Raw genomic sequence first — 24,347 nt, 5'->3', positions numbered from 1 at the left:
ATTACCAGTATCTCTTAGTCTCTCTTTGGCAAATGAAACGTGGTTTTGAATTCAAGACTTGGATTTGAATCTTGACACTCTTCCTGTGTGATTTTGCCAAGTTATTCAACCTCTTTGTAAAATCCCCAGGATACTAGCACCTAAAACGTCTCTACAGTGCCCGAATACAGCTGCATGCAACAAACGTGATTATCATTGGGCAAATGGAACAGGCCGTTATCTACTCTTAACTTCCGGCCCGCCAACTTTTCCTGTTTTTGAAAGTAGCTCTCTCTCCCATTCCCTTCCTCCTCCTTTCTTGCCCCTCCTACTGCCGTAAATCGCTTGCCAGAGCTGTCGTGAAACCCCCCTCCCCACCCTTCATGTGGCGGAAACGCAATCACGCTTGACGGCGCGAAGTGGCTGAGCCGCAAGATGGCGGCGCTGGCGGAGGAGCAGACGGAGGCGGCGGTCAAGCTGGAGCCCGAGGGACCGCCGACGCTGCTACCTCCGCAGGCAGGCGACGGCGCGGGCGAGGGCGGCGGCACCACCCCCAGCAACGGCCCCAGCGGCGGCGGCGGGAGCGTCGCGGCAGCGTCCTCGGCCGGCGGGGATGGCGGGACCCCCAAGCCTGCGGTGGCCATGCCCGCTGCTGCCCCGGCGCCTGCCGCCGCAGCCTCAGAGCCCGGCGCTCCCCACGACCGACAGACCCTCCTGGCAGTACTGCAGTTCCTACGGCAGAGCAATCTCCGCGAGGCCGAGGAGGCGCTGCGCCGCGAGGCCCGGCTGCTGGAGGAGGCGGCGGCGGGCTCCGGAGTCGCGGGAGAGCCGGACTGCGCCGAGGCGGCCAGCGCGCTGCTCAGCCGGGTCTCGGCCTCGGCCCCCGGCCCGGTGGTCCCGGACCCTCCCGGGACTGGCGCTCCGGGGTCCGCAGCCATCTCGGGCTCAGCCTCAGGGTCTTCGGGTCCGGGGAAAGGTGAGCAGTGGGGACCCGAGCGCAGGGCCGGCTCGGAGGGGAGCCAACCGGGGAGCCAGGGGCTGGCAGGCCGGCGCCTCTGCGGGCTTGTTTTGAATTTCCTGGGCCCGCCTCTAGGGCTACATGCCCGCCCCTTTCGCTGGTAAGCCGGCTGCGCAGTCAGACCCAGTTTGGAACTGTCAGTTCCAGCGCGAGGCTGAGCTGTAGGGCAGAGGGATGGAGAGGCGGGGAGCTCGGGCTTCGAAGCCTGGGTAGGTCCGCGGACACGAGTCCACACTGTGGTACTAGGAGTACTTTCATTTACGTATTTTAATTAACACAGTTCCACTGCGTGGAGATATTATCTCTGTTTTAGAGATTAGAAAACAGACTTCTTGAGAAAGGCCAAAGAATGGACTTTGGACCACACAGGGAGTGACGGGACATAGTGTATCCAGTTTTTCTCAAAATAGGGGCTACCAGTGTTAAATGCTTTGGAGAATGCAAATTCCTGGGCATTGCTTCAGGCTTAAATTGTCTAGAGGTGGAATCTGGGAACCTGCAATAAGCTTTTTTGGAGTATTGATGTGTGGCAGAATTTGAGAACCCTAAGTTTAGGAGTAGGCTTGGGACAGACTTTTTTGTCTCTGCTGCTTTTATTTCTGTAGTACCTGTTGAAGTCATTTTTCCTATGGCTGAGAATTTTTCCTCTGTTTAATGGGTTTTGAGGCTCATATACAATACATGTAAAATGCCTAGTACTGAAAAGTTATCCTTCTGTATCCATCCCTGACACCCTTTCTGCCAGCAACCGTTGTCATGAAGTCTATGTGCTAATCTAAGGTCTCAAAGGTGATCAGTAAATGTTGAATTAATTTATCTAGAGTGGAGCCCATGGCCGGATTCATCTGTATTTGAGACCTAGTCTTTGCAGCATTGCCAGAGTGAAATTTGTGCAAAAATGTGATTAAGAAGAATCTTTTCTGAATACTGAATTTTATGAATGAACTGTGAGATGAATATTGTTGGTTATTTTGCTGTCTTTCATCTTTTCAAAAATGACTTATTTGTAGGTCATAACTGAGAAAACAGGAGAAAAGAGGCCATCAAAGCCGTTAAACTTCTGTATAATCCCTTTATGCCTCTTTAAAAAAACAGAACATAGGCTGGGGATTTAGCTCAGTGGTTTCGCTGCCTGCTGCGCAAGCTCAAGGACCCAAGTTCAATCCCCGGTACCAAAAAAAAAAAAAGAACATAATTGTACTGTAAATTCAAAATTTCTTTCTTTTTTTGTTTTTTGGTACTGGGGATCAAACTCAGGACCTTGCTCTTGCCAGGCTGGTGCAGTGCCAACCGGCCCATTTACCAAAATTTTAAACAACCAAACTCTGATTTGATTATATTTCATTGTTTGGTACAAATAAATACGTACATTTTCTGCCTTGAAATGGTGGTTATGGGTGTTGCTTTAAACATACACAATTGAGTTATCTCTTGGAGATATAAAAAAGCACGGTCCTTCTCACATTTAAAATGCTGACACTGGGGCCGGGGCTTTAGCTCAGTGGTTCCAGCGCCTGCCTGGCAAGTGCAAGGTCCCGAGATCAATCCCTGGCAGCCCTCCCCCCCACCAAAATGCTGACATTTAAACAGGGTGATAGGTGTGTACATGGGAAGGTAACACAGGACATGTTGCAGAAATGTTAGAGTACTCGGGCTTGGGTAGTTCAGAGCATTAGGAATGTTACTGTAGGATATGGGTTGTAGTGGTGGATGCCATTTGTACTGAGCCTTGAGAGGAGAGTAACATAATTGTTCCGTTCACGAGTGTGTGTATGTATGTGTATGGATATGGATTTGTGGTGCCGGGGCGTAAACTCGAAGTCTTCTGCATGCTAGGCGAGTGTTCTACCACCAAGCCACATTCCCAGCCCTGCACATACTATCATTTATATACAGTTTATCTTTAAGATAATTGTAGTTCATTGGTCCCATGCCTGTCTGGTAAATGCAAGGTCCTGAGTTCGATCCCCATATCAAAAAAAATTTAAAAGATAAGGTAGTTTCAAGGAGTATACTGAATGTTTTTTCCTCCTGGTACTGGGAATCGAACTCAGAGCTTTGCACTTGTGCCATTGAACTACATCCCTGGCCCTGAATGTTTTCGTTGTTGATTTGAAATTTTAAGATGTGGACATGCAGAAGGGGCTTTGGATTGAGTGACTAAGACAAGTATGAGATCCAATTAAAAGATTATGTGATTGTGTTGGGAAAGAGAAGCTGAGAGGAAGGGACAAACTGCGATATAGCCCACCTCTGGATCTTGGTAAAACAGCCAACTCACCTGTATATATCAGATCATTTTCTTAAAAGTTGTCTTTCATTTTTAAAACAGTTGCAAGTGTAGCTGTGGAAGACCAGCCAGATGTCAGTGCTGTATTGTCTGCCTACAATCAACAAGGAGACCCTACCATGTATGAAGAGTACTATAGTGGACTGAAACACTTCATTGAATGTTCCTTGGACTGCCATCGAGCAGAACTATCCCAACTCTTTTATCCTCTGTTTGTACACATGTACTTGGAGCTAGTCTATAATCAACATGAGAATGAAGCAAAGTCGTTCTTTGAGAAGTATGTGAATTTTAACATGTTTTATTTATTCACACACATACACACATTTGTAACCATACACATGTAAGATTGCAACTCAGGAGATATGTTATGAGGGAGACTTACCTGGGGCTGTGTTAACCTGACATGGGAGGCTTGATCCAGTCGGAGAAGTCAGGGAGGGCTTCCAGAGGAAGCCGTGCCTGAGGTGATGTCTGCAGATGGGGTGGGAACTAACCAGCTGCAGAGAAGAGGGTAAAGTGTCTGTGACAGTTATGTCACAGGAGGGTTCGTGGCCTCTGCAGAGACAAAGGGGGCCACGGTGGCTGGAGCAGAAAATGGGGTGGGGTGTGGTACAGTGTGCAGCTGGGGATTGATCGGGCCAAAACAACAGGCAGGTTCTTGGGCCATGTTGAACTGCTTTGTCCAAAGAGCAGTAGGGAGTTGTTTTGGATAGAATTGGATTTGGCTGACAGTCACTGACAAAAGTAATTGTGGTATAAAAAATTTATTTTTGCCTTTTTCCTAAAAGGAATAGGAAGCTGAGTTAGGATTAGATTAGACAGACAGTGACTGAAAACCCAAACAACAGGCTTAAATACAGTATAAGTTTATCTCTCTGTCTCATAAAGGTAGGAAGTTCGGGACTGATGCAGTGAGTCCTTGATTATCAGGCGGCGCTCAGGCTTGTTGCTCTGCTGTCCTGTCATGCAGTCCCCGGGGGGCTGACAGTGGCTCCAGCTCTGAGCAGTTGTGTCAGTGTTCTGGTCATAGGGAGGGCGCATATCCTCTTTGGAAGAAGCATGCACTGGTTTTCACAACTTTCCTGTTGATGGCCTCACCTAGCTACAAAAGAGGTAGGAAATATGGTCTTTAATAGGATTCTGTGTGCTCAGCTAATATTTAGATTTTCTGTTATGGAGGACGAAAGGAAAAGTGGATATTTGGAGGCACTGAGGCATCTCTGCTTCAGAAGTCGGTGGAGGACTATGTCATTATAAATACGCATTTTCAGAGGAAATTTATGCAGAAAGGAAAACAGATGGCGGGGGACAGAGTGATTGTGGTTGACCATTTTGGAGGTTACTAGTGATTCTTCATGGAGGTTGTGTATCCCCTTCCCCTAGGTCATTTGCAGATGTGGAGGTGTTTTTGGTTGTCATGATGGGAGGAGCAGGGTCCTGAATGCACTAGGATGTGCAGGTGGTCCTCTTAGCAAAGAGCTGTCCTGCTCAAAATGCTAGCAGCATTCCTGTTGGGAAAAGCTGGGCTAGGCTGTGGTGGTGGAGCTATAGAGAAGTAGATTGCTGGATTGGATACTTGATGGATTGGATATGGAAATGAGGGGGTGGAGCTATCCATGGTCCCAGGTTGCTGGTCCCTCAGCTGGATAGGGATGTGCTTCACTGACACAGAAAACCCAAAGACTTTGTTTCTCAGGTAAAGAAAGATTTTAGGGAAGATGCTGGGTGGGTATGGAACCCTGGATCTTGAACATGGGTCCCTGTTCCTGAGCTGCATCCTCAGCCTGGGAATAATCTTTAGCTCTAGTTCAGATATGCTTTTTGACTTATTTGAGAGACATTATCTCCATTGAGAACCACTCAGTAACCTCCAAATCTCATAAACTAGTAGTCACTGTGACCCCCACTCTGTTTGTTTTTTTGTTTGTTTTTTGTTTTTTGGTACTAGGGATCGAACTTGGGACCTTGCGCTTGCTTGGCAGGTCGTGGAACTGCTGAGCTAAATCCCTGGCCCTACCCACTCTCTGTTTTGTTTTGTTTATTATTGGCTTTTTGAGACAGGTCTCGATATATAGTTCAGGCTGGCCTTGAACTCACTAAGTAGCCCAGGCTGGCCTTGAGCTCCAAGCGATCCTCCTGCCTCAGCCTCCTGAGTGCTGAAAGTGCAGGTGTGCACCACCAGCACCAGCTCCCCCCTGCCGTCTGTTTTTCCACTTGGACTAATAGAGCTTGGAGGAAAAGTAGAGAAGAGCCATAAACTGGAGTTGGGTACATTATTGATGGCCGCAGGTGAGATTGTCTAGAGGAGAGTAGAAATAAGAGGGCCAAGCCCAAATCTTGAGGAGCTCCAGCATTTAATGGCCGAGTATAAGAGAAAAAAGCTAGAGAAGTAGGAAGAAAACCAGGAGTGTGTTGAGTTGTAGAGGCCAAGGGAAAGCAGTATTTAGGAGGCAGTGCATAATAGCTTGAATGAGAGCTCCTTAAGCAGTAGAGATTGAAGGTAGGGCTTACCAGATAGCACGGATGGTAGTGAGAGAGAAACAAGTTTTATGCCATTAGATTTATTCATTTTACTAGGATGCTTAAAGTATAGAAAGCAAAATTTTCTGTAGCTTTGTGCTCTTTAAAAAATTAAGAAAGGCTAATGAGACATTTTCTAATAGAGCTAATTTCTCCATACTCATCAAAAAACCTCTTTTCCAGTCTCATGGTATAGCCGGCTCCCTACATGAGAACCTGGAATGTTGGGGAGTATCTTTGTTTCCCTGCTTGGGACAGTCTCAGCATTTGCCAGGACTCCGCGTCTAAAGGGTAATAGGTGGTGATTGATATGAAAACCACGAGGTTGAGATTTCTCATTTCATTCAAATCTTAGAAACCTTTAGTTCATGTATTGATGTATTGATGAATCCAAATGGATAACATAAGCAAAGTTTAGGAAGCCATTTGTTTCCTTCAGAGCTGGAGCCCTGTCTCTAATGTTTAATCATCATTTTCTAAATATTTTGTATTGATTTGCTGCTCTTACTGCCTACTTTAATTTTACTTATTTAGGAAGGTTTAAGATTTTTAAAAACAAAAGTACATTTAAATGTATTAGTTGTCACCAAAGCTGAAGGCTTTAATTGCCTTTAATAATGGTGAGTAAATGGAAGCTTGCATTGTTTGCTATTAACATTTGTTCTTTAGTTATAATATTACTGATATTTCATAAACTTGTCTGATATAAGAACATAGGAAATCAATTAAAATGGTGGGGCTTATGAGAATCCATGTATTGATTATTCTTAAAAGGCTATGATTGGGACATTATATTCATTATGCCATTTTCTACTGTTTTATATGCTTGAAATTTTCCATGATAAAAAAGTTGTAAAAAGTGGGATTTTGAGAAAACGTAAAATTCAGTAAAGCAGGGGTTCTGATATTTTTCAAATGATAAATGACATTTTTCAAAGATTACTGTCTACCAAACGTGGGTATCTTATCTTTCATTTACTTACAATATTTATTTCAAATTCGTTTCTTAAGATGTTTATGATGCCTTTCATTAAAGGATTAAGTTTATCATTTTAGGGTGAATTCAGAAGCTGTAAGTATTTTGAAGTGAATTAGTTCTGATCCTACAGCTTAGTTGAGGATGATTCAGACTACTACATTGAAAATATTCTGGGATGTGGGAGAGGCAGATCCCTTAATGATTACATTGAAACATGACTTTTTAAAATCACTGAAACAGGTTCCATGGAGATCAGGAATGTTATTACCAGGATGACCTACGAGTATTATCTAGTCTTACCAAAAAGGAACACATGAAAGGGAATGAAACCATGTTGGATTTTCGAACAAGTAAATTTGTTCTGCGTATTTCCCGTGACTCGTACCAACTCTTGAAGAGGCATCTTCAGGAGAAACAGAACAATCAGATATGGAACATAGTTCAGGAGCACCTCTACATTGACATCTTTGATGGGATGCCGCGTAGTAAGCAACAGATAGATGCGATGGTGGGAAGTTTGGCAGGAGAGGCTAAACGAGAGGCAAACAAATCAAAGGTATGGGAATAAACCTAAGAACTATATAATGCAGATTTTGAAAAATTGTAGCATTTCCATCTCCATAATTTACATTTTTCTTGTAGCTAGCTTGGGAATAACTTTACATTGTATTAAAATTTCACCTTCCAAAAGATGATGTTTGTATGTGAGGATTTGGGAACAGTTGCAGTTAACAGCACTCTGACTGCAGTGGCTGAACAAGGAAGGGGTTTTCCTCCCATGGACTGGATTCCAGAGGAGGGCCTGTCAGGGCTGATGTGACAGCTGCACGGTGGCATCAGTGTCCCTGGCTCCTCCTCGCTTCTGCTCCACCATTTTTAGGGTGTGGCTTTCTTCTGTGCACTCCCAAATGGCTGTTGCAGCTTGAGCACTGGAGCCATGCCAGGAAGAAAGAAGAGGGGAAAGAAAGCCTGTGGAGTGGCTCCCTTTTTATCAGGAGGACAACTTTTTGATTTTGCTTTTGTTTTCTAACTTAAATTTTTGTTTGGGGTTTTTTTGGTATCAGGGATTGAACTCGGGACCTTGCGCTTGTGAGCTTGCGTGACAGGCGCCGGAACCACTGAGCTAAATTCCCGGCCCTGCTTTTGTTTTCTTAAGACCATCCCCAGTATATTTCTCTGTAAATCTGTTGGCCAGAATTATGTTTTATGGTCCTTCCTAGCTGCAAGGTAGCCTGAGAACAGAAACGATTTAAGTGAGTACATTGCTGCTCCAGTAAAATCAGGGTTCTGTTAGTAAGGAAAAAGGGGGAATTGGCAATTGTGTAGACAAATACAGAACTCTGCTACAGGATATACATTACTATGTTGGGGTTATTTTGTTTTTTAAATTTTATTTATGTATTTACTTTTGGTACTGGGGATCAAACTTGGGTCCTTGTGCTTGCAAGGCAGGGAGCAGAACCACTGAGCTAAATCCTCTGCCCCAGTTTTGCTTTTTGAGACAGGGTCTCACTGTATAGTTTAGGCTGGCATTAAACTCACTATGTAGCCCAAGCTGGCCTGGAACTCATGGTGATCGTCCTGCCTCAGCCTTGTGAATGTTCGGATTACAGGTGTGCACCACTTTGCCTGGCTAAGTTGTTATTCCTCCTGTCAGGGTGTGCAAAAAATGTATTACTAAACAAAAATTAAATGAAAACATGTTGGTTCTTTTTATTTGTAGGTATTTTTTGGTTTATTAAAAGAACCAGAAATCGAGGTGCCTTTGGATGATGAGGATGAAGAGGGAGAAAACGAAGAAGGAAAACCAAAAAAGAAGAAGCCTAAAAAAGATAATATTGGATCCAAAAGCAAAAAACAAGATCCCAATGCTCCACCTCAAAACAGGTGAGGAAGAAACCTCCGGAACTTATGTGGAGGTGTAAGATTTGTTACAGAGGTTCATTGAGTTAGTATTTTTCTTTTTTTTTTTTTTTTTTTTTTTTTGGTGCCAGGGATCAAACTCAGGACCTTGAGCTTGCAAGGCAGGCAGCAGAACCACTGAGCTAAATCCCTGGCCCTCTTTCTTTCTTTTCTTTATTTTGAGACAAGGTCTTGCTATATAGTCCAGGCAGGCCTTGAACTCACTATGTAGCCCACGCTGGCCTCAAACTCACAGTGATCCTCCTGCCTCAGCCTCCTGAGTGCTGGGATTACAGGCGTGTGCCATGCCATCACCCTCGGCTTTGTTAATATTTCAAAGAGTAATTTCCAGTCTGATTTTCTTTCACAGAATCCCTCTTCCTGAGTTAAAAGATTCAGATAAGTTGGATAAGATAATGAATATGAAAGAAACCACCAAGCGAGTGCGTTTGGGGCCAGACTGCCTACCCTCCATTTGTTTCTATACATTCCTCAACGCTTACCAGGTTGGTAAAATAATCAGCCTCTTCCTAGAGAGTCATGTAAAGGGGTGATTCATCATTAGGACAAAGCTAAATGTATTACTAAAACAGGTATATCTATTATTTAAACTCTGACACAGGGTCTCGCTATGTAGTTCAGGCTGGCCTTGAATTCACAATTGTAGTCTAGGCTGGTCTTGAACTTATGGTGATCCTCCTGCCTCAGCCTCGCAAGTGCTGGGATTACAGGTGTACACCATCGTGCTTGGCTCTTTATTTTTATTTTTTATTTTTGATACTGGGGATTGAACCCTATCACTGAGCTACATCCTCAGCCCTTTTTTCTATTTTCACTTTTTTTTTTGGTACCGGGGATCGAACTTGGGTCCTTGCGCCTGTGCAGCAGGCATTGAAACTACTGAGGTAAATCCCCAGCCCCGTCAGCCCTTTTTATATTTTATTTTGAGATAAGATCTCACTAAGTTGCCCAGGCTGGCCTTGGTCTTATGATCCTCCTGCTTCAGCCTCCCTCATAGCTAGGATTGCATGTGATAAACTCTTGATACAATTTAAGGCAAGAGAGAAGAATTGGGTGCTACACTACAGGTAGAAGGCTTTAGCACCTTGTAAGTACTGGAATCTTGCTTTCTGTTTACTGTTACTTCATGGATCAGAATTCTGCCATCGACTGGAGAGGTGAACACGGGTTCATCTCTGTTGAACTTGATATAAGAATTAATATAAGCTCGACATTTTTAAGGATTCTACATGTCTTATAGACTCCTCCTAATACGCCACTGAGGATATACTTAGCAAATTCCATGCAGAGATAATTAGCCTCCGCTTCCTCTGATGCTCTCAAATACGGAGGACAAAAAGTGGGGAATGCAGACCTGCTCCTCAGATGTGAGCTTTCATGGTGGGGGGGGTGTCACCCCACTGGCTTCTACATGTGCAAAGCAGCCATGGCTGTGAATTGCTGAGCCGTGACACTGATTCTTTTCTCTAGAAGTGTATCGTTTAGTGTAAGACCTGTGTTGTTGGCAGGGCCTCACCGCAGTGGATGTCACTGATGATTCTAGTCTCATTGCCGGAGGTTTTGCAGATTCAACTGTGAGAGTCTGGTCTGTGACACCCAGAAAGCTTCGTAGCGTCAAACAGGCAGCAGGTAACTGAGATGACCTTTAAGGGCGTAAACTTGCTGTTAATCTGAACCAGTCTCGACTGCATGGACTATGCGTAGGAAGTAGTGATATTTCCAGAATCTCACTCGATTTCACTTTATCTCAAGGTGCCAGAGAGCACTCGAGTGGCAAGCCAGAGACTGACTGCTAGACCCTTACTTTAACTAGTCCTAAGTTTTCTCATCTGTAGAACCAAAGGATTAGGTTACAAAACTTGATGCTAAAATTAGAACATTTTGTAAATCTTGTACCTTAAGGAGACCTTAAGTAGTTGAATACTTTCTCTTTTAGTCATAAGAATGGCTAAAAAAGGAATAAGGTCAAGATATCATTTGAAATTTTTTTGCCATATTATCTAAACAAAATAGTTTAGAATTTTAATTATAGTATTTTCAGTTTTCATTTTTTTGTTGTTGTTGTTGTTGTTGGGTTTTTTTTTTTTTTTTGGTACCGGGGATTGAACTCAGGTCCTTAGCTTTCGAGGCAGGCGGTGGAACCACTGAGCTAAATCCCTGGCCCTCAGTTTTCATTTTTGTGAAACATAGTATGGTTGTCAGATTTAAACGCCAATTCCAGTAGTGAGTAACTGGCTGCACTGCAGCGCATTACGAATGTTCCGAGCCTTCATTTCCTCTCCTGCGAACCGGGATAATGTCACCTGATGTAGAGGCATTAGCACTGCCATTAGGGTATAGGAAGCACTGTTCTAATGTTAGTTGTTCTCCTGAACCATGATGTAATTACAATGTTTTGATGAATGCACTTTAAAAAAATTATTTCTGGACCATTTTAGATCTTAGCCTCATAGACAAAGAATCAGATGATGTCTTAGAAAGAATCATGGATGAGAAAACCGCAAGTGAGTTGAAGATTTTGTATGGTCACAGTGGGCCTGTCTATGGAGCCAGCTTCAGTCCCGATAGGTAAAATAGAAACAATGAAAATTAAGTACTGACTACTGTGTTGAGATGATGTAAAAGTTAGCTGTGGGACACATAAACAATGCAAATGCCTGGAAAATTCCATTGGAAAAATCTCACCGTTGCCTGTTCATCTTTTAGGATTCTGCCATTTGTTGTTTCATCTTAGAGCACTAGTATGTAAGATAATATATATCTGAATTTATAGACTCAAAGTGCATAGTTCAGGGCTCACTCGTTTTCAAAAATTAGCTCTATTTTTGTATGACCCTGATAGAGTTTGAATTCTTGGAGTCCCTACATTGTATCTTGTGGCACTTCATCATGTTTAAGACAAATTCCTGATATTAATTGCATAATGCCTATCAATTGAAGCTTTATCTTTCTATAATCCCCCCCCCAAAAAGCCTAAGAAAGTTGGGTGCAGTGGCATGTGCTTATAATCCCAGCTGCTCAGGAGGCTGAGGCAGGAGGATCATGAATCTGAAGCTAGCTTGGGCAACATGGCAAGATGCTATTTTAAAAAGAAACAAACAATAAACCTTAAAAATACACTAAATAGGAATTTTGAAATTGCTGTATTTTAGGGTTTGCTTTCTTTTAGCCATAGGATTCCAGAGTATTACTGTGTATGTTTAGGTATTTGCCTGCTTTTTGTGACCTCCAACATTCTATAGAAATGGGGATTGACAATAAATGTTTTGCTACAAGAAAAAAACAAAAAGAAGTAGGAGTTGAGTATTTTGTATTCCCAATTCCATCTGTGTCTTATTTGGATAGATAATAGCTTCCAACCCATTACAGTTTTTAATCTTCATGAAACTTTTAAATTTTTAATTTTTTTTGAGACAGGGACTCACTACATAGTTCAGGCTGGCCTTGAACTTGCGGCAATCCTCCTGCTTCAGCCTCCCGAGTGCTTGGGATTACAGGTGTTGCCACGACGCCCAGGTCTCTTCTGAAACATTTTGAGAATGTTTATTGTCTGATAAAACTAAGCCAGCTTTCCACTTGAGGGAAACCTCTGGTTTCAGTGAAAACTGTCAGCTTTTGTGTTTATCTCTTAAAATGGTATTAGCCTATCTGTAGCTTTGGGTCCCCTCCACCCCATCCCCCACCCCCTCCTACCCCGCAAAAGGGCATTTTCTTTTTATTCTTTATTTGGAGGGGAGAGTGCTGGGAATGGTACACAGGGCCTCAAGTACATGCTAAGCACATCTGTACTACTGACCTACATTCCCTGCCCGTTTTTTTTTTTTTTTTTTTTTTTTTTTTTTTAAATACAACTCGTACAGGATAGAAAAACAGCATCTCCATTTTAGAGCCAAAAGTTGTTTTAAGTAACATCAAATTTCTTAATTTTCTCAATTTACCTTATTTGAACATAGTTTTCATTTGCTCAATATTTTTCCCCCTTAAAGAATTGATTTTCTCCCCTAACAGACTTAAGTTTTTATAACCTAACCTCATTAGTAGGTGTTCAGTATATGTAGTGCTGGGACTGTTTGGTTTTAACATTAGTTGGGTAGAACTTTTGGCTCTTGAGAGCTACTGTAAATTCCATGTGTAAAAGTGACATGTAACATCTAATTAGCTAATTTATTATGTTCGCATGTGAGAAGAAACTGGGCAGATAACCAAGTTCTTTGAATGTATCACTTTTTCCTCTCAGGAACTATCTACTTTCCTCTTCCGAGGATGGAACCATTAGATTATGGAGCCTTCAAACATTTACTTGCTTGGTGGGATATAAAGGACACAACTACCCGGTGTGGGATACACAGTTTTCTCCGTATGGATATTATTTTGTGTCAGGGGGCCATGACCGAGTAGCTCGGTAAGAACACCATGCTCTTATGACTGGATCTATTCAATGAACAGAATGGTTTCTTGTTGGGAATTACAGGCTCCAACTCATTTTCACTTCTGTTATTCAGGTTCAGTTCTTCAAGAACACCAGCATTTATAGGTCTTACTGATGAATTTGGGACAGGATTGTTACTGTATCTGTAATTATGTCTACACTAAGGATCCTGCTTTTAAGTTAGCTTATAACATGCACCACTCCAATCTGATGTTTATTCTTTATTTTTCAACAGCACTGTTTTGTTTCCCTGTCATCTTAAAAGTTCTGGATAAGGTAGCTCAGGTTAGAAACTAATTATGTGGTGGTCAAAACTCAGGGAGAACATTTTTCTATGGTTTAGATGAGGAAGAAAAAAGAACACAATGAATTAAAGATCTGTATTATTAGAAAACTTACATACCACGCCATGTGTGATGCTGCAATTCCATCTGAGGCAGCAGGACCACTGAATTCCAGGCCAGCCTGGGCTACACCGTGAGACGCTGTCTCAAAACCAAACAACCCTCACTCCCTAATTGTGTGCCAGACCAGCTCTTCAAAATGTTAGTCTCAATCATGCTTGGCTTTCAAGGGGGACCCACTTGGAAAATTTCACCTGGTATTTCTAGTGATTTTGGATAAAGTTTGGTGTTTTGTGGTTAACTACTAATTACCATCTTTTGATTTCCATGATGTTAAAAAAAAGGCTCTGGGCTACAGATCACTATCAGCCGTTAAGGATATTTGCTGGCCATCTTGCTGATGTGAATTGTACGAGGTTCCATCCAAACTCAAATTACGTTGCTACGGGATCTGCAGACAGAACCGTGCGGCTCTGGGATGTTCTGAATGGTAACTGTGTAAGGATCTTCACTGGACACAAGGTATTTCACATCTCATTGCAGCACATAAAGGTGCTTTTGAGATAAAAGTATTTGACTACCCAGTGACACATGTATTTTAGATATCATACCACCAAACTAAAATTCTAACTTTGTCTCTTTTTTAGATATGTTAACACTATTCTTAATGTTTTTCATGGACTTTTCTAGGGACCAATTCATTCCTTGACATTTTCTCCCAATGGGAGATTCCTGGCTACAGGAGCAACAGATGGCAGAGTGCTTCTTTGGGATATTGGACACGGTTTGATGGTTGGAGAATTAAAAGGCCACACTGACACAGTCTGTTCACTTAGGTTTAGTAGAGATGGTGAAATTTTGGCATCAGGTAAGTGATTATTAATGGCTTTGTGATAAAGATTTAGGTTTTTCATCAGAAATTTACAGTAAATTCATAAAGTACACATGGTAAAAATGTCAGAATAGGCCAGGGATTTAGCTCAGCAGTTTCACCACCTGCTGCGCAAGCGCAAGGACCCGAGTTTGATCCTTGGTACAAAAAAAACCAAACAAACTAAAAGGTCAGAATCTAAATATGGTGGATGTGACTAATGGCTCCCTTTGATTTCCCCTTAGGGTCAATGGATAACACAGTCCGGTTATGGGATGCCATCAAAGCATTTGAAGATTTAGAGACTGATGACTTTACTACAGCCACTGGGCATATAAATTTACCTGAGAATTCACAGGAGTTGCTGTTGGGTACATATATGACCAAATCAACACCAGTTGTACACCTCCATTTTACTCGAAGAAACCTGGTTCTAGCTGCAGGAGCTTATAGTCCGCAATAAACCATCGGTATTAAAAGACTTTGGAAGCTACTGTTTGAAAAAAGGGAGTCTAAAAAGCAAATACCTCAGTGATTAATATTTAAGCTACAAAGAATGTTTTTGTCTATATGAATCTGGAAGTATTGTGCTTGGAAAATCTGAACAGTACAGCTCCACGTTTCTATAGCAACCAGATTTAACTAATTTCCGTTAGTTGAATAAGAGGTATTATGTTCGTGGAGGGGACATTTATGGTGCTTTGGACTGTGTGGAAACTATGCATTTTCTGTTCAAGTGCTATTTTAATTTATTATGTTTAGAAAAAAATTGATTTAAAACTTCATCCTGCTTCAAGATTCAAATTAAGAAATATATTACCATCTTGAATTTTAGCTGAAGAAGTCTATGAGCACGTATGTTTCTGCTGTGAAGTTACTGTATGGCACTCACGTACTATGTTAAGTGATCCACTAACATTTTTTGTTGGCCTGTGATTGGTGGAATGTATGTAACTAGGCAGGGTAAACTACAGTTTCTTCCTAAGATTTAGATGAATTACAACCATCCACTGACATCTTGATTTATGCCTGTTTGAGTGGACTCAAACACAAACTTAGCTTCCATGTTCTACTTCAGCTAAAATGGCTACATAAAACCTAGTACACTTGAAGTCAGACAGACATTTCAGTTGCTTACCTCCAGTACTGAGCCTTGCTTTGGAAAAAGAAAAAAGATTTAGACCAAGTCACTGCCAATTTTTGCCTTTGTTGGATTTTGTACAGTTTTTATATTTTTGATACCTTGTAAATAAAGACAACCAGCTTTTCCAGGTTCATAATTTATTGTACAAACTGAGTATTACATGATGAGTGACAGCTCTTCCAGGCGCGGGAACTTCACAGATGAAATCAGATACTGTAAAATCCTATAAAGAAAGCAAAAAGTTTTGACACAGATGCATTCAATTCTACTTTAAGACATTCGGTAATTATGAATCCTAAAGAAACTCAATATAAACCCATCAGATTTCTCAAAGGAGTCAGTAAGGCCCAAAGAACTAAGATGTCTCTCAGATTGATACTTTTCTTCCCAAGGTGGGGATGGAACCTAGGACCTGCATGCTAGGCAAGTTCTCTCTCACTCAGGTACATCTCCAGCCCCAAACACTCCACCTTTAACAAAAGAGCTGCCGAAAATTCAGGTATGATATCTGAAGACAAACTACTAAAAAAACCCAGTATACAAAGTAACATTTTAAATAACAGAATATAGCCGGGGATTTAGCTGAGTAGTTCTGTGGCTGTTTGGAGTTTGATCCCCCGTACCAAAATAAACCAAACCAGGGCCGGGCATTTAGCTCAGTGGTTTTGTCACCTGCTGCGCAAGTGCTAGGACCCGAGTTCGATCCCCGGTACCAAAAAAGAAAAAAAAAAAAAACAAAACAAAACCAGACAAAAAAAAGAAATAACAAAATAGATTCCCATCTTAATAAGAGACAGTTTTTCATTATAATTGGGTACTGCCACCCTCCCCAAGTTAGGAGTTACATTATATGAGAAATTAGCCAAAAAACTACCTATTTGTCAGGAATAAGGCTCAGGCCACTGGATTCCAGAATATGCAGTCTCCTAAGAGCAACATTTTGAGATTGGAAAAGCTCTAAGAGAAGAAAAATTACTATCCGAAGGAGAATTATATCAGATGAAGATCTGGATTTTGGGCTGCCTGCATATTATCTGTGACTAACATCAGACATTTATTCATTTAAGAATGGACAAATGGGGCTTGAGGTAATACAAGCAAACATTATGGGAGCTGAGAAAAGACAACTGATTATATGAAAATATGAAACTGGCAGATAGACTACCAAAAGACAACAAATAACTGAAGTTTAGTCAGGGCTGGGGATGTAGCTCAGTGCAGAGCACTTACCTAGCATGCACAATGCCCTGGGTTTGATTCCCAGCACTGCAAAAAGCAAAAATAATTGCTACATGAAGAGCTTATACAAGTCATCTAGTTAAATAAGGACAGGAGTGGGATATTATGAAAAATACAAACAGTAGAAGAAAAAGCAAGAGAGACCCCCCCCCCCCACCACGTATACACTCCAGTACTGGGAATTGAATCCAGGGGGTCTGGAGCAATATCCCCAGTTCTTCACTTGATCTTAGCCAAAAGGCTGAGAAGCAATCCCCAGTTCTTTATTATAAGTATCTTGCTTAGTTTTCCAGGCTGGTCTTGGACCTCCCAAGTAACTTGGGATTACAGGCATGTAGCATGGTGTACAACCCAGATCATGGTTTTTTGCTTATCAAATTAGCAAACTGATAGTAATTCACAATGGGTAAAGCAAAAGACAACCTTTTACAAAGCTGGGTGCCTCATGATCCTTTAACCTAAGAAAACATGCATAGATACAAACTGCTTCAGGTTCAGAGCATTCATTGATAATTTTTTTTAAATTATGAGGATTTCTTCTGTGAAATACATGAATACTCATGCATTCAAATCATAATAAAATACTATTTTTTCTTTTTTTGGTACCAGGGATCGAACTTAGGACCTCGCGCTTACGAGGCAGGCGGCAGAACCACTGAGGTAGATCCTTAGCCCAAGAAAATACTTTTTATAAAATTATAGACATGATCATAGCCTTTGGAAACCAAATACACAAAGAACTAAGCCAAAATATTAATAAAAATTGTCAAAGTAATGAGATATATAGGCAATATACTTTCTTTCCTGTATGCAATAAATTTGCAAAATGGTAATAGTTTACTGTTATGGTAACAGATATAAAAATGGCTGTTATAAACTTTTAAAAAGAAACATACTGGGGATTGAGCCCAGAGCCTTAAGCATGTTACTCAAACATTCTACCACTGAGGTACATCTCCAGCTCTTTTAAATTTTATTTGGACAGGTTCACTGAATTGACCAAGCTGGTCATGAACTTGTGATCCTCCTGCCTCAGGGTCAGGAACAGCCAGGATTCCAGGCATGCACCATGATAGCTGGCCGGTTTTAAAGTTTTATTTTTTATTCTATTACTATTTTTGTACTGGGAATTGAACTCAGGACCTTGCACTTGCCAGACAGGTGTGGTGCCACTGAGCTACATCCCCGGCCCCTATAAAGTTTTAAATGCTAGCTTCTTACCACTTATGTTGCTTTCACAGCTGGTGTTTTTGTTTTTTTAGATCTTAACTTGAAATACAAGATCGTCAGAGCAATGCCTCCATATGTGGCCAGTACACACTGAAAAAGAAAAATGTAAACAAGAGTTATTGCCATGTCTGTATTATTCTAAAATATAACTGCTTAAAGGTATCATTAATACTTACATTCATTCTACCTGTGAGAGTATAAGAGTTGAAATATTTTTTGATGCCAGTGAACTGGTACTGGGCGTCGGCTTCTGGACCTGCCATGATTTCAATCTTTTAAAAAAAGAAAGCAATAATAAATTGGTTTGGATGCAATTCAAAAGAAAAAAACGGTTTTAGTTTAAATACTAAGAGTCATTGTGCATAATTCTTATCTCTGTTTTGGCCAACACAGCAGTAGCAAAGAGGGTGAAAACAGTTTAGGACTTTAACCTGGCTACTGTTTCATAAACACTCCAGAATGTGTCAAACCACTTAACACAGGAACACACAAGTATTCATTAAGTCTGCCCTCTGATTCAGTATAGTTCAGTTTTCATTCCTAGCTCTGTCTACTATGGTTCATTGAACCAGTTTTTTTTAAGTTATGAAATTTGGGCTTTAAAAATTTTTATTAGTGCATGTCTACAGTACATGATGATCACATTCATCATGGGGAATTGGTACACGTACATGACACATCTTAATTCTTTTTATGTCCCCCTTCAACTCTTGTTCCCCTTCCCATTTGCAAAAGATCGATCTCCCTGTTCCCTATTACCCATATTTTATTTTTCTCTTTATACTTTGGGTTTCTTATGTAAGAAAAATGATGTAATATTTAAGCTTGTGTGTCTGATTTATTTCATTTAAAATTATGGTCTCAAGGTGCATCCACTTTCCTTCCTGAAAACGACTCAAATTTGTCCTCCATTATAGCAGAGAGTGCTCCATTGTGTATAAGCACATTTTAAAATCCACCTGTTGATGGACATAGAAGCTGCATCCAAAATTAGCTATTATGAGTTATGAGCTACTATGAATAGTCCAGGTGGTGCTGCTGGTATAAACATAGGTATGAATTAACCAGTTTTAAGACTAGTAGTTGAAATTTTCAGCTTGTGATATTTTTCGAACTTTCTCAAAGGGGTGACTGCTACTAAAGCAACTTACAACCTCTACTTTTACAGTTTTTCTTATTATAAATCACTTAGGAAAAAAAGGGGAAAGAAGGGATCATTTACTAAGTGGAGGTGAAGTACTAGCCATTGTTGGGGGGCGGGGAGCTGGATTCCTTACTCTTTACACCAAAATACAATGTTAATATAAACAACAAAACCAAAAACTTTTTTTTGTACCAGGGATCGAACTCGGGACCTTGCACTTCTGAGGCAGGTGGCGACACCACTGAGCTAAATGCCCAAAAACTTCAAGGATACACAGGAAAATATTTTAATCATCTTGGCAAAGGGAAAATATAAAGAATACCCGAATGAAAAAGGCAAAACATAAAAAGACAATCAATCTAAAACGTGGGCTGGGGATGTAGCTCAGTGACACCATGCCTGCCTCACAACCGCAAGGTCCTGAGTTTAATCCCTGGTACCCAAAAAATAAATAAATAAAAAGAAATGTAAAATGAGATTAGCATTTACCCATCAAACTGGCATAGATAAAATTGTAAGAAATGATGTTAAATAAACATGGGACTCAGCATTTTGTTTCTTGGAGTATAAACTGGTACAATCTTCCTAAAGTACAATTTGGAATATCTATCATATAATAAGTATATCTTTCCATCTAGCTGGTTCATCTCTTCTCCAAGAACTCAACCTTATAGAAATATCATAAAGTGGAAATTATGTGGTTCAAGAATAGTTACTGAAATACTTTGAGACAGGGTCTCTCTATGCAGTTCAGGTTGGCTTTGAACTCACTACATAGCCCAGGCTGACCTTGAACTCATGGTGATCTTCCTATCTCAGCCTCCAGAATGCTGGGCTTATAAAGCATGAGGCACCATCCCCAGTTAAAATACTGTCTATGAAAGTAAAAAACTGGAAAAACTAAAAGTCCATCTATTTAAGACTGATAAATAATGGCTTCCATTAGAAGAAATGCAATGTCCATGGATCTTTTGTGTATTGACATGGGAAGAGGACTCTAAGTAATGGTAAATAATAAAAAATTGCCAGGCATGTGGTGGTACATGACTAATCCCAGCACTCAGGAGGCTGAGGCAGGAGGATTGCCACAAGTTCAAGGGTAGTATGGGCTAGAAAGTGACTTCAAGGCCACCCTGAACTACATAACAAGATCTTGTCTCAAAAAACCAAAACCAAACCAAACCACAAAAAAATTCAAAATAATAAAAAATTGTATTTCTGAATAACACAGTATAGAGCATGTTAATGATTAAGTGTGGTCCCTAGACCAGCAGCATCAGCACTGCTGGCAACTTACTACAAATGCAGATTTTCAGGCCCTGCCACAGGCCCACTGGATTAACAACGCTGGGCCTAGCAATGTTTGAATAAGGCCTCTAGAGAATTCTAACACACATTAAAGTTCTGGAGAATATATAGCAAACTTTAAGACAGGTCAGGTCTATAGTTCCTGTGTTTTACAAAGGCATGTATTCCTTTTATCATAGGAAATAGAGACATTCCAAAGGTAACCATAGAGCAGCAGTTGAAAATTCATGTGTGACCACCTATCTACTGCCATGCCTGGTCAATTGGTAACACAGACTAGCTGGTTGAGGTCTGGTTGACTGGTAGTCAGTGGCAGTGATTGCTGGCTCTTTTGATGAAATGGAAAAGAGAGATTAGGGAGGGAGCTGTTGCTACGGAAACTGGCTCTCCTCTATTTGCCATTCTAAGGCATTTAGCGACATTCACATGCACAGAAATGCTAATGACAATTTAAGATTTTAATTTTGAAAGTTTCGGACAGGTTTTGGTGAGGAAAAGCCAAATTGTCTTAGGTCACTTCATGGTCCTTTGCCAGTCTAGCTCAAGTTGGAAAATCTCCATTAAAAGAAATCTTTATGACATAGTTTTAACATCAACTCTCACTTTGCTAAATCTACTTCCCTCACTCATTTTGTGATACTTTTTTTTTATTATGGTATGAAGTAGGTTCTTTTTTTTCAACCTGGCAGTTATTTAATTTGGTTCTTAGTAAGAAATTCAGAACACCAATTTGTGAGGGTACATTCCATTTGTCAGAGCAAAAAGGGATCGGATGTAGCCCCGGAGCTAAGGAACAGCTTTAATTTTTGGTAAAATCTGCGAGTCCACCACTCTCTGATCTACCTTGCGCTGCTCTGAAATCTGGTATCTCTCTTTCTCGGTGTCGAAGATCTCACCCTCCTGGTGTCTGGGCCTCCGCAGCTTCTTCTTTTTGAATGAAGTAAGCATCAGTGAGGTGTTTGGGGATTTTCACATTCCTGATATCAATTTTGGGGGAGGTGGCAATGACAAACTTCTGGTGTGTTCTATGCAGAGGAACTCGATTAAGGTTAAGAGGACCAGTCACAAGTAGCAAGCCACTGGCCAGCTGCTTCAGGAAAACCACTCTCTTGCCTTGGTGGTGTCCAGTGAGGATGATCAAGATGGTGCTGGGAGTGATGCTAGCTCGAAGTTTCCTCACGTGCTGACTGAAGGGTTTTTTGTCATGGCTCAGCAGCTTTCGGGGCACATCTTCAGTAGGGTAATACCTAGGCATTTTGCTAAGCTTAACCACCCGGGTACCGCCATTTTTGTCACCACCAACTGGTTTTGTGACAGTAGCAAGAACCTTCTCCTTCTTTTTCTTCTCAACCTTGGATTTAGCAGCCGAGTACTTCCTCTTGTACAAAGCCTTTCTGGAATACATAGCAGATCGGGAGTATCTACCAATTCCTCTAACCAGGACAGGGTTTCGGCTGCAGTGGGGCTGCCCCTTCTTGGATTTTTTAGCCTTCTTCACATTCTTTTTAACCGTGCCAGTGGCATCAGCCTTCTTGACTTCAGGTTTCTCCTCTTTAGTACTGGGCTTCTCAGCTTTTTCGCCTGCCATCTTGCAAGATGGGAAAGAGAACTGAAGTAGGTTCTTACAAGAAACACTACAGAAACAAGTGCTTAACTGTGTTAACTTGTTAACTGACAATTCCCATGCAATGTGCCTAGCAAAATTTTTTGCGATATATGGTGTCCAACTGAAACATTAAGGTGATTTAAATTTCACTCTAAACATGGGAGTAAGCCAGCCAGATGTTTGTGGTATTCCACAGAACACTAATTCTGACTACAGGAAAAGGCATGGCATAGGAACTGAAATTCACTGTAGATCTGAAAAGAGAGGTTTCAGAGAGGCTGAGACCGAGGGAGGGTGGGGGTGTTGTTGAGATAACGCGAATAAGCCCCAAACATCTACGTCTGCAACCTTTAGCAAAGGGCAGGCTACTGGAGGGCAAAGATCGGGAAGGCTTGTTTAGTCCATTTTTTTTTTTTTTTTTTGGTACCAGGAGATCAAGCTTGGGACCTTGCGCTTGCAAGGCAGGCGGCGGAACCACTGAGCTAAATCCCCGGCCCTAAATGTATTTACTCCATCTTTCTTTTTTGGGGGAAGCCTTGTTTTAGAACGCCCTCTGTGCAATAATTAAACTGAAACTCGCTTCCCTTTAAGTCAGAGGTAAGTTTAGAAAAACATATTAATGAAGAAGAAAATCACCTAAGACTCATACTCGTGAAGTTGTTTTAATGTTGTCAGATGGCAGCCTCTGGGAAAGCCTAAGCACACAGGGCCTCTGGATCCGTTTCTAATTAAGGCGCTAACCAATAGGACAAATACAAGCAATCCCTTCCTGCTGTTCTCCGCCTTAAAGCGAGCACTTGAATAGAGAGCCAAAGCGACCAGCGGCCCTTGGCAGGTTCCGCTCTTCGATACCGTTGTTCTCCCACCCGACTGGACAGCGACTTGGAGGGGTGATACTTCGAGGCAGAGGTGACAGTAAACTCGGGGGCGAGCCGCTCGGCTCCGGCCCCCAGAAAAGCCTCGCCGACCCTGCGGACTGAACCCCAGAGCTCCGCGCGCGGGACTAGGGAGCCGCAGGAGCCTGGCCGGCCGCTGGCGCTCGCGCTCACCCAACAAAGGCTCTGCGCAGCTACGGGAGGCTTGGCCGTCGGCTTGCTCCTCGCAGCTCAAGGGAAGTATCCAAGGCCGTTCCGAGAAAAGAGGCGAACTGGGCCAGAGACGCGGCACAGCCTGGGTCCGCGCCCGTTACGTCACAGGTGACCTTGAAGGACTCCCCTCGCAGCGCGTCCGTCCGTCTGTCCGGAGCAGAGTGCGATCTCAGGGAGCCCGGGAGGCCTGTCCGCGCGCCCTCCGGCCTCCTCGCGGCGGCCCACGCCCGCGGGTCCCGACCCCATTTCTCAAGCTCCTTTTTCATCCCCCGCCGTTCTGCCCCACAAAGCCCAGACCCCGCGGTGTTCCCGGGCCAGAAACGGTCAGACTCCGGTTGGCCCTACAAAGCGGAGGCGCGAAGTCCAATCCCGGGCGCCTCTACTCACTCACCTCGCTAGAGCCACAAATTCCGCAGCTGACGCCCTTCAACGTACACAGCTCCCTCCACCGCCCGGCCAGAAGAAGCCACCTCCTCCGCCGGCGTTCAACGGGCCTCTGCGGCTCAGGCTTCTCCGTCGATTGGCTGGGAAGCCAAGTCCCGCCCTTCCGCTTCCGGTCTCCACATTAAAGTCTGGTCCAGTACGTTTCGACGTAGTAACGGAAGTGGCGCCTGGAGCCCGCCCACGCATCCGGAAGAGCAGCATGGTGTAGATGCTGTGGTTCACGCGCCTGTGAGTGCGACCGCGCGGGCTCCGGGGTGAAGAGGTGCTGCTGTCGGGAACTTGGTGAGTGGGGGCAGAAGCAAGAAGGGAAGACCACTCGTGCCTCTCAGGTCTGCCCGAGGGCGAGGTCCCCCGGGTCCCTGCCAGCATCCTCTGGTCGTGGTGAGTGGTTCGTCCACCCGAGCCAGCTCTGCTCTAGCGGTTCCTGTAACCCCAGGCTGTCCTCGGAAAAGAGCCTGAGTCCCTTTTCTGCTCCCAGATCCCTTTAGTTTTTGGAGCCTCAGTTTCCGTCTGAAATGAGAATAAGGGTTGAATTCCCAGCAGATTAGACCTCTTCCACTTTACTGTTTGCGTGAAGCACGCAGTCACAGCTGGTTCCAAATCTTAAGCTCGTTCTCAATCGTCCCCTCTTGAAGCACCTCTAGATTCTTACTCCCAAGTACCTTTCAGAACCGGGCTGTTCTAACTTCCATCTAGTTCCGGTTCCTCTGCTGAACTGCATTTGAGCCCTTTTCCCTGATTTACTTGCCTTCAGTCTTCTCTTTTCCTGTCCACTGAGTAGCCTGAAG

At 42.6% G+C, this 24,347-nt stretch overlaps 3 protein-coding genes and 1 pseudogene across 9 annotated transcripts in view; 2 read left to right on the top strand and 2 right to left on the bottom strand.

Moving 5' to 3' along the window:
* Window positions 1-395: 395 nt before the first annotated feature.
* Window positions 396-15,636, top strand: Taf5 (TATA-box binding protein associated factor 5). Its single transcript, XM_004866476.4, has 11 exons — window positions 396-955; window positions 3,330-3,567; window positions 7,030-7,345; window positions 8,513-8,676; window positions 9,062-9,197; window positions 10,221-10,341; window positions 11,151-11,280; window positions 12,950-13,114; window positions 13,830-14,007; window positions 14,176-14,353; window positions 14,602-15,636. The coding sequence occupies exons 1-11, from the start codon at window positions 415-417 to the stop codon at window positions 14,817-14,819; spliced, it is 2,385 nt and encodes a 794-aa protein (XP_004866533.1). The 5' UTR covers window positions 396-414; the 3' UTR covers window positions 14,820-15,636.
* Atp5mk (ATP synthase membrane subunit k) lies at window positions 15,621-23,666 on the bottom strand. 3 transcript variants are annotated; one of them, XR_002389782.2, is made up of 6 exons: window positions 23,507-23,666; window positions 18,146-18,241; window positions 17,961-18,059; window positions 16,731-16,766; window positions 16,375-16,426; window positions 15,621-15,723 (listed from the first exon to the last, which is right to left on the bottom strand). XR_002389782.2 is itself a non-coding variant. In XM_087185738.1 (5 exons), exons 2-3 carry the CDS (start codon window positions 18,230-18,232, stop codon window positions 17,964-17,966), a joined length of 183 nt encoding a protein of 60 aa, XP_087041864.1. In that variant the 5' UTR covers window positions 18,233-18,241; window positions 23,507-23,666; the 3' UTR covers window positions 15,621-15,723; window positions 16,731-16,766; window positions 17,961-17,963. The 3 variants fall into 3 exon arrangements, 2 of the variants coding, with proteins under 2 accessions (XP_087041864.1, XP_004866532.1); XM_087185738.1 differs by lacking the exon at window positions 16,375-16,426; XM_004866475.4 differs by lacking the exons at window positions 16,375-16,426; window positions 16,731-16,766.
* On the bottom strand, window positions 21,138-22,059 carry LOC101703121 (large ribosomal subunit protein eL6 pseudogene; annotated as a pseudogene).
* The window catches only part of Pdcd11 (programmed cell death 11), a 41,112-nt gene continuing 40,424 nt past the window's right edge, over window positions 23,660-24,347 (top strand). For 3 of the 5 annotated variants that reach the window (XM_087185735.1, XM_087185733.1, XM_087185734.1), the window contains exon 1: window positions 23,664-23,841. The gene's annotated coding sequence lies outside the window, so the exon portion shown is untranslated. Of the gene's footprint in view, window positions 23,842-24,347 lie in introns of all 5 variants that reach the window. The other 2 variants (XM_021245605.2, XM_087185732.1) reach the window with 2 other exon arrangements.

This window comes from Heterocephalus glaber, unplaced genomic scaffold, assembly GCF_053883595.1.
Source record: "Heterocephalus glaber isolate CG9 unplaced genomic scaffold, H.glaber_assembly_v1.0 deba00001498, whole genome shotgun sequence".
NCBI classification, from domain to species: domain Eukaryota; kingdom Metazoa; phylum Chordata; class Mammalia; order Rodentia; family Bathyergidae; genus Heterocephalus; species Heterocephalus glaber.
This window is presented reverse-complemented; position numbering and strand designations above follow the sequence as displayed.